This window comes from Neofelis nebulosa, chromosome 4, assembly GCF_028018385.1.
Source record: "Neofelis nebulosa isolate mNeoNeb1 chromosome 4, mNeoNeb1.pri, whole genome shotgun sequence".
NCBI classification, from domain to species: Eukaryota; Metazoa; Chordata; class Mammalia; order Carnivora; family Felidae; genus Neofelis; species Neofelis nebulosa.
The window spans coordinates 169,828,398-169,837,567 of record NC_080785.1 but is presented as its reverse complement, the minus strand read 5'-3'; the positions used below and the strand labels follow the sequence as shown (position 1 = coordinate 169,837,567).

Genomic DNA, 9,170 nt, shown 5'->3' with positions numbered 1-9,170 from the left:
GCCCTGGCGTCCTTGGCTTTCACGGGGAGGGGGGGGGGGGAAGGGTGTGGCCAGGCGGGCGTGGCCCCACCAGGGCTGCCGGCCATAAAAGGAGGCCGGAAGGAGGGAGCAGGCTTCTGCACCGCAGCCCCGGGCTCCCTTGGGCTCACCCCGGTGCCCAGTGCCCACCGCACCTGCACCCACGTGAGCGGCACCTGGGCAGGTAAGGCCTGGAGGTAAGGGGGCAGCTGGTGGTGACAGGACTTGCTTCCTGCTAACTGTGGAGTCCTCTGGTTCTATGGCCTGTGCTGGGTTCACGGCCCCCAAGCTCTGCAGAGAAACCGGTCCCCGGGAGCCGGGCGGGGGGACGGTGGGACGTGTTTACAGAGGCTGCCATCCCGCACTTCTGTCTCACTAGGCGATCTTGGAGGTTGCTGCCTCCCCTGGGCCTCAGTTTGCCTATCTATACAATGGGCTTTATGAACCCTGAGTGGGAGGCCTCCTCAGTCTGGGAGCAGGACAGTTGGGTCCTTGTCTCCAGTGTCCCAACATGCTGGGTGATCCAGTCTCTGCCCTTTTTGGGCCTCAGTTTCCCAGTATGAGCAGCATACGATTTGGGGGGGGGGGGGGGGGGACTCAGGTTCGAGTTCCACACTGACCCTCCTCCCTTAGGCAGGATCGGAAGAACCTGGTGGTCCCTACAGCCAGGCGAGAGGCAGTCAGGACAGACCCCCCAGAGCAGGGGATTAAAGCCCCGTCCACTGTGTCCCCGCCATGTAGACTGACCGCCAGGCCGATAGGTCCAGGCCCTCAGAGACGCCGGGGTCCCGTGGCCCCGGCAAGTTCCTTGCACCTTGGCTGAGAATCAGGCTGGATGGCTGAGCGCCCGGCAGGCCCCGCTGCCCATGCTGGGCCTTGGGGCCCCCATCCGTCAGGGGAGCCTGAGCCTTGCCCACCCTGCCCATGTTTTCCGGCACTCTGGGTCCTTTATGTAGAAGTGGCCAGGGCATCCTCCGTGCTCTGTGATGTATGCCCATTTCAGAGGAGGGGACAGGCTCAGAGAGGCTAAGTGGAATCTGAACCCCGACCCAGCGAAACCCCCCCCCCGAGGCTAGCAGGCTGGGCGAGCCCCAGAAAGGGGCTCTCTGGGATAGGAGCCCCAAAGGGTGTTCTGAGCCTGGAGCACGGGGTGGGGGGCTGGTTCAGGACCTACTGCGTGACTCTGGGCGTGATAGCCCCTCTCTGGGGTGCCGGAGGGCCTGAGAGCAGCTGGGAGCTTTCCAGTGAGTCCCGGCTCTGTGGGGCTGGAGGCCTGGGGGCCGGGGGGCCGGGAGGCAGTGGGCATGGCGCCTGCCGTCCTCCCTGCCTGGGTATCATCTTTCTCCCTCCTCCTCTGGACTTTGTTTCCCGGGCCTGGGTGGGGCTGGAGGGGAGGGGGTGCCCCTGCTTCCCCAGGCGGGGCCCTGTCCCCTGGCAACCCGTGGGCAGGGCATCGGGATTCCGGTCTCTGTCCTGTCGACGGCACCAGAGCCAGGCCCAGAGGCTGCGGGGGGCCCAGGGGCAGCATGTGAGTCGGCACCCGGTGTGGGGGCAGGGTGGGGGTCCCGTGTGGACTGGGCTTTGTGTCTGGGACGAGCGTTCACGCGTCAGTCGGCAGCCTGTGCTCACCTGTGGGATCCGCGGGGCGCAGGGAGGGAGGTGCCTCAGTCCCCCCCGCCCCAGGCCCAGCTGGGGTGCAGGGTCTGGTTGGGGCATGTGGGGGTATGGGGGGTGGCCCTGTGAGGGGGCTGGCTGGGAACCCGTGCGGCTGGGGCACTCTCAAGGTGTTGGGACGTCTGCCCAGCCAGGGCCCCGGGAGGACCCTCCTTGCTGTGTGACCTTGCTCTGACCCTTAGCCCTTCCAACGGGCCTTTGCCCGAGGGCAGGAGGCCAGTGCCGAGGAAGCAGATGTGTGGCACCAGGGGCCATAAACCCAGTTTCAGTCTGGTAGCGACGTGATACGGGGTGGGGCTGGGAGGGGCAATGGGGGAGGGGGGCTTCCTGGGAGAGGAGGCAGCTGCCTGGGAATGCAGGTTCCGGCATCGGGACCTGCTGCTCTGCGGCCCGCTGTGTGGTCTCGGGTGAACGGCCTGCCCTCTCTGGGCCTCAGTTCCCTCTGCTGTTGACTGGGGACAAGAACGGCCCCCTCGCCGCGGCCTCTTACAAGGAGCAAATGAGACGCCGCTGTGGGGCGCTGTGTGTGAGGGGCCGCGGGAGACACGGGAGGCTCTGTGATCGCTACCACCCCTCATTCGTGCGGAGCCTCCGAGGCCCCGAAAAGGCTGACCCCCTGGGCTCTACCCCTTCGGGCCCCATGTGGGGGCCTCATCGGCCCGGCTTGCAGACGGGGACACTGGGGTGCCACAAGAGAGGACGCCTGCCACAAGAGAGGTCACCCCGAGAGCAGTGGTGGGTCCAGCATTTAGAGACCATTAGCAGCCACCGTGAGAGCATGTATCTGGTGCCTACTGTATACTGGCTACATGCCAGACTTCCAGGGTGGACCCAAGTCCCGCGGACTCTACCTCCGGTCCGGGTGTAGACACTGAGGCCGGAGGTACCAGCCGGTGGGGCCCCGGGGCCTTGAGCCCAAGACCCAGCCTGAGCCCCGCCCACTGGCCTCCGTGACTCACCCAAGAGGAATGGGCCAAGGAGGAGGCAGTGTCCCCACCCAGGCCCACTGACAGCCTCTGGGCAGGTCCCCCCACCGCCTCCCCGGAGTTAATGTCCTAAGTGGCCTATAAATCCTGCTGGGCGTTCGTCCACCTGCCCACTCGGGCAAACACTCCTTCATCGCCGTTCGCACACCTGCCTCCCCCCACCTTCCTGGGGAGCTCCAGGGCGTGGGGACAGGCCCGCCCAGCCCTCAGGGTCAGCACCGGGCTGGCGCCGGAGGGGAGGCCTGGAGGCACAGCCAGGTCTGTGGCAGAAATGACCCTGACCTCCAGGTCCTGGGCACCCGGAACGAGCAGCGTTTGCAGAGAACTTGCCAGTCTTTATCACCTCCCTGCTGTACACTGGATTCCGGCTGCAGGAGGGGGTGCTCATCTGGGCCCTCCGGGAAGAGAGGGTCCTGGGCTGAGGGCTTCCAGTGGCAGAAGACGAGACTCAAGGACGTAGCCACCCCTGTGGCTTCCGGGAGGGCATCTTCCGGGAGGGGGGCTGTGTGGTCCCGGGCAGTGGTGTGGCCCGCGGGCTGGGATTTACTACCCAGGCTTGCTTGTCTTTACCTGTTGCCTTTCTAATTATAGTCTCAGTATTGGATACATACGGACACCTGCTTAGTACACGTTAGTTAGAACATGGTACCCGTGGTCGATTTTATGTCGCCTGACCCCCCCCCCTCTCCAGCTCGGGGCGGGGCTGCGTTTTCCTCTTTAGAACTGCAGCTTTCACAAGCAAGGTGGCCCCAACGCGGCAGGTTCTGATAGAACTGGGAGATGGGAAAAGGACAAGGGCTGCTTGAAGACCTGGGAACAGCCAGTTCCTTTCCTCAGCCGTAAACAGGTGAAGCCTAAACTGGGTGCTGGGCCAAGCAGCGGGAGAGGCCCGGACAACAGGCTCCAAGAGCAGGGGCAATGGGGGGGGGGGGGGCTCCCTGGAGGAGGTGTCTTGTGGGCTGCAGCTAGGAAGGCTGTGGAGCAGCACAAATGCAGAGGGAGCTGCGGGAGGAGGAGGAAGAGGGTCAGGTTTGGGGTAGGGACCCCTGTGAAGTCTGGGTTTTGTGCTGAGGTCAGACGGAGGCCCTGGAGAGCAGGTGCGTGCCTTCATAGGAGGGGGCTCCCAGAGCTGTGCTCAGCAGAATCCCGAGGCTTGGAGAGGTGCCAGGGCCCCCTGGGGCACTGGATCAGGGTGTGGCCAGAGGCTCCGTGGCCTCACCTGGCCCCGCAGGACAAGGTCCAAGGCGTTCCCTAGCCCGTCCTGGCTTTATGGCACCGAGGCGGGGGACTGTCCGAGATGGGACCAAGTGTCCCTCTAGGCAGGTGTAGGGGAGGGAACCAGGAGACTGGAGTCCCTGCCAGCCATCCTCCCTCTCTGAGCCTTAGTTTCCCCACTTGACATCCCTTAGTGAGGGGCAGGCCCGCTGATGAAAGAAATCACAAGAGAAACCTCAGAACGTGTGCACCCTGGGAGACAGGCAGGTGCGCTCGTGCACACAGGGGCCCAGGGAGGCTGCCTGGGGACGGCCTTGGGTCTGGCCATGTGAGCTGGGTGGGAGAGGGCAGTTGCAGGAGTCTGGGAGACGAACGGGCAGGGGCACCAGGACATGTCAGACGCTCATGGGGCAAGCTGTTGAGACAGTCAGTACGGGAGTGAGCTACAGGTGCGGCTGGATCCAGGAGTTCACACAGCATTTTTTACGGACGCTGTTGGCGTCAGTGCTGCCCTCAAGCAGGCTGTGTCCGTGAGGGCACACGTTGCGGCCCCCCGCCGTTTGCTGGGTAACAAGCCCAGGGGGCGGAGGGCTCCGATTTTCCAGGGTAATCGCAAAGTCTCAGGACCAGAATTTCACGTCATTGGCAGGCTGGGTCACGCATCCATCCCCGAAGTGATCATAGAGGCCCTTTGGCCAGGACTTTGGCCTTCGAGGGAAAGGAAATCGCACCTGTCCCCAAGAGAGCGGCCGTGGGCTGTGTCCCGGTCCCTGACGTGTTGGCCGTTGTTCCCTTCTCCTCCCCCAGTGAGCCCGGATCACCTGCGCCCGGAGCCGTGGGCAGCTGAGTCCCCCAGGCCATGGACCGAGTGACCAGATACCCCATCTTCGGCATCCCTCACTCGCCCCGTGTGGGTGGCCTGGGCCTGGAGGAGGGCACCGGCTACACGTTTGAGCTGGTGGACGCGGGGCCTGCGGCCAGCGGCTGGGACCAGAACAAGCCACGGGCCCTGCCTGCTGACCGAGAGGCCGGGCCGAATGCAGCCGGGCCGAAGGCGTCCCGGAGCCCATGTGCCTTCCTGGACCGGCCAGCCCCGTGGGGGCTCGGCCGGGAGGGTGACAAGAAAGAGGAGGCGAAGGCCTGCCGTCGGCACCCAAGGGACGCCCAGCCCACGCGGCCACGGAGCCTGGAACGGGAGCACCGGGCAGTCATCCAGGGCCAGGCACTCAGAAAGGGCAGCACGGTGGCCACGCTCCAGGGCAGGCCTGCCCACGGGGACCCCGGGAGCCCCGGCCAGGCTCAGTCGGGGCCCCCGGAGGAGCACGTGGTCGACAGGGAGCAGATCAACTTCCTGGTGGCCAGACGGCAGTTCTTGAGTCTGGAGCAGGCCGGTGCGGCAGTCCCCCAGAACCTTCCAGCTAGGGCGGCCCCTGCATGCGCCCCGCCTGCCGTGGGTCAGGCCTCCACGGCCTCGAGCGGGCTGCCCCCGGCCAACGGGTGTGCCGTCCCACCGAAGCCCCAGGGGAGGGACGCGGTCTCGGGAGAGAACGGGGGCGCCGGCGGCCTCCCCGCTGCCCCTGGTGCCCGGGCTGTGGGCGGCCGTGGCTCCCGGTCCCGAGTGGGGTCCCCGGAGCCCCCCGGGGAGACGCCCATCGAGCGGGAGATCCGGCGGGCCCAGGAGCGGGAGGCAGACCTGCGAGAGCAGAGAGGGCTACGGCAGGCGGCCAGCCAGCAGGAGATGGTGGAAATACCCACCAGGCCACTGCTGACCAAGGTCAGCCTGGCCTCGGCCCCGCGGCGGGACAGGGGGCGCCCGTCACTCTACGTGCAGCGGGATTTGGTGCAGGAGACCCAGCGGGAGGAAGACCACCGGCGGGAGGGCCTGAAGCTGGGCGAGCCGTCCACACCTGCCAGGGCGGCCCTGGGTCCCCAGCCTGGACTCAGGAAAGCCCTCAGCTCAGACTCCATCCTCGGCCTGGCCCCGGAAGACGGGCCGGCCCGCCCTGCTCCCGCGGTGAGGAAGGAGGACCGCGGCATCCCGGCCGACGCCCTCCAGCCGCCCCTGCGCCCCGGGAGCCCCCGGCTGGCGTGCCCGGCCCTCCACGCGTCCGGCAGGCCTGGGGGTCTCTCTGCGGCCGAGGCCGAGGCCGTGGGCTCTCCACAGGCCACAGGCTCTCCGTGGCATCTCTTGGAATCCTCTGGAAAACCGGCAGGCGCAAAGCCGCAGTGCTCCAAGCCCCGCGAGGGACCCCCGCCGGCCAAGAGAGGGGTCATCCGACAGGAGCATTTCTGCCTGCGGCCCCTGCGGTTCAGGGTCCCGGACGGGCCCCTGCAGGCCGCGGCCCCCCACGTCCCAGGCTGGGAGGGCAGGGGGATCCTGGCGTCGACGCTGCAGAGGTCCCAGTCATCCGAGCTGCTGGAGAAGGAGGTGGAGAGCGTCCTGCAGCGCGAGCGGGAGGTGGCCGAGGAGCGGAGGCAGGCCCTCTTTCCTGAGGTCTTCTCCCCGCCGCCCAATGACGACGACGACGACGACGACGACGAGCCCGACGGCTCCAGGAGCTCCTCCGCGGCTTCCGGTGAGGGGCGGGGGGCGGGCGGAGGGGCTGGGAACACCTGGGGGGCTCCGGCGGCCGGTCTCTGTACCTGAGCTGCGGATTCTGGAGGCGGACGTCCACTCTGCCTTGTCAGGGGTGCGAAGGTTCGAGGGTGTCGTGTCCCCCGCCGTCCGCTGCTGCCCAGTTCGTCCCCCCGACGGCCCGTGCTTTGCCCGTCTGTCTGTCCGTTGTCCGGTTTCCTCGCGGCCAGAGACTCGGAGCCTCCCGGGCTGGGGTCTGGCCGAGGGTCCCCGGGACCCTCCTGACGCCCCCCTCTCCCCACGCAGGCGTCATGGGCAGCTACTCCGTGTCCGAGTCCCACTTCTTCACCCCCATCCACCTGTCAGGCGTGGCGGGTGCTCCCAAGCAGAAGAAAAGGAAGGAGCCGCGGGTGAGTCCGGAGCCCGTTAGGGCCACAGGAGGGCAGAGCGAGACGCGGGTAGGACCTGGGTTGAAGCCCGACGCCCTCGCTGCCTGCGGGTGGCTGTGCCTCTGCCTCTTCCCCACGGGGGTGCACAGCGCGTGTCCCTTTGTCTGTCGGAGGCCCCCGAGCAGGGTCCCCACCCTGAGGGCGTCCCCCTGAGTCAGTCTGACGGACGGGCTCTGCTTCGGGGACGACAGTGACAGTTGATGAGCACCGTCATACCATCATCACCGCGCAGCATGTGCGGGTGACGTGCACGGGGCTCTGCGGGCCAGGCCTGCACCGTCTCAGAGCCACGTCCGTCTTGCCACACGCTCTTCAGAGAAAGCTCGAGTCGCCGTGGCCAGCATCAGGCGGTGCTGCCCCACACGGGGACTCGAGCCCAGACCCGACTCCGCCCCCCGCAGTGGTCCCCCTGAGGCCGTCTCCTCCGCGTCTAGCCTCACCGCCTGCTCTGGCGGCTCGGGGCACCGCGTGGGGGCCCAGTGACCCGGCTCAAGTCCGGTCCTGCCACTTGCTGGCCCGTCGTGCTGGGCAAATCCTCTCTGACCCTCAGTCCCCTCCTCTGTAAAATGCGCATGGTCGTAAGAACAGCCCCCTCTGAGCCCTGGGACGGGGCCCGGGCTGCAGGAGCTCAGAAAACGTTGGCCGTCTCCCTTGCGACGAGTTTGCAGAGAGAGCCTCGAGGCTTCAGGGAGGGGGCAGCGCAGGGGAAGCAGGCTGCGGACAGCTTTGAGTCTGGGGGGCCGCGGTGGCCGAGGAGCTCCCTCCCCTCCACCCCTAGTGGGGGCCCAGGGGGCCGGGCGTGGAGTCCCAGGCCCCCGGGGCTCACGTGCCTTCGTTTCCCACAGTATGCCAGCCTCAGCGCCTCCGACCACATCAACTCGGAGGTGAGTGTGCCCCTGGGCCCTCCGCCGCGGCCTCAGAGCCATCAGGTGCCCTTCTCGTGGCGGTGCGGCCCGAGCCTGCCTGAGTGGGTTCTGCTGGGAGCCGCTCGGGGGGGCTTGCCGTGGGCACAGACCGTGGGAGAGGTCCGCAGCCGGGGAGTGAGGGTCTGGGCCACACACAGAAGGAGGCTCCCGGGGCAGTGCGTGAGAGCGGCCGCTTTACTGCCTTTGTGGATTCGTTGATGAACTGGGTCCAAAATGCCAGAGCTGGCAGCGGACCTGCCGTGGGTCTCAGGGTGAGCTACCACACTCCTTGACACTATTACCAGGGGTGGGGGGTCCAAATCGGAGGAGGGGATGGCCTGCTTCCCTCCTGTTCTAGATCTCTCCTACGAGCTGGCAGTGGGGGACGGCGTCCAGGGGTCAGGACCCTGACGGGGACTCTGTGCCTCTCCTGCAGGTCCTTGAGGCCACACGGGTCACCCGCCACACCAATGCCAAGGCCAGGTGCTGGGAAGCCCGTATCTACGCCAACGAGGGCAAGGGCTGAGCCGGGCGCCCCGGGCCTGCCCTGGGGGGTCTGCTGGCCCATCCCGAGCCCCACTTCCCTTAGGAAACAGGTGCCTGTTTAAACTACCCCCCCACCCCCTCCCAACCCCCCCCCCCCCCACCACCACCACAGATCAGGGCTGACAACCCCGAGGCCGGATGCATTGTCAGCCCTGATGGTTCTCTTTCCTGTTCTTATCTTCCTGGAGACATTATTGTGTTTTCTGTGTGTAATGCTGGGGATGGAACGGGAGGTCTCTCGATTCTGCTTCTAAGACTTTGCCAAACACTTTGGGCCCCAAATGGGAGGAGACCAGCCGCCCCCCACCCCCAGGTCCAGATGTGATTGTCCCTGCTAGTCTGAGGGCGGTGGGGCCGGTCCCTGGGGGAGCCGCAGGTCTGAGGGAGGAGCACCCAGTCTGAGGGCCTCTGTGTTGCCCCCCAACCCCACCCCTGCGTGGCACACTCAGCAAATCTCTGAATTACAGCCCTGTGGGGTTAGCCCCCCCGCCCCCGCAGAGAAGAGGGCTGAAGGGGACCCATGTGCTCTGTGCCCCCCCCCCCCCCCCCCCCCGCCGCGGCCCAGCAGTGACAGCATCAGTGCCTGTCCAGTGGGCGAGGCCAGTGGGTGTGGCCCGTGTGGCCCTCCAACAGTGTCCCTGGTGTCCGGGGAGGTTGGAGGGGTCACTGGTTGGGCCCTGTGTGCATTCTATCCTCCCACCTGAGAGACGAGATCATTCTGGGCAAGGTGTGGACGCTGGACCCAAACCCTAGTTCTGCAGCCATCCTCGGGGTGGCCTTGGGGGTCCCCAGAGCTCCCGTG

The 9,170-nt window shown here is 66.8% G+C and overlaps 1 protein-coding gene across 4 annotated transcripts; it reads left to right on the top strand.

Moving 5' to 3' along the window:
* The first annotated feature begins 84 nt into the window (after positions 1-84).
* Positions 85-8,916, top strand: MISP (mitotic spindle positioning). 4 transcript variants are annotated; one of them, XM_058728634.1, is made up of 5 exons: positions 85-202; positions 4,701-6,469; positions 6,775-6,878; positions 7,763-7,801; positions 8,259-8,916. In XM_058728634.1, exons 2-5 carry the CDS (start codon positions 4,753-4,755, stop codon positions 8,346-8,348), a joined length of 1,950 nt encoding a protein of 649 aa, XP_058584617.1. In that variant the 5' UTR covers positions 85-202; positions 4,701-4,752; the 3' UTR covers positions 8,349-8,916. The 4 variants fall into 4 exon arrangements, with proteins under 4 accessions (XP_058584617.1, XP_058584618.1, XP_058584619.1 ...); XM_058728635.1 differs by having other exon boundaries at positions 124-215; XM_058728636.1 differs by lacking the exon at positions 85-202 and adding an exon at positions 612-1,546.
* Positions 8,917-9,170: the final 254 nt, after the last annotated feature.

Bases quoted from the DNA above. Each gene is read 5' to 3' on its own strand.
- MISP (XM_058728634.1), top strand. From the start codon at position 4,753: ATGGACCGAGTGACCAGATACCCCATCTTCGGCATCCCTCACTCGCCC. The intron at 6,470-6,774 runs GTGAGGGGCGGG...CTCCCCACGCAG, and splicing joins GAGCTCCTCCGCGGCTTCCG to GCGTCATGGGCAGCTACTCC. The intron at 7,802-8,258 runs GTGAGTGTGCCC...CCTCTCCTGCAG, and splicing joins CCGACCACATCAACTCGGAG to GTCCTTGAGGCCACACGGGT.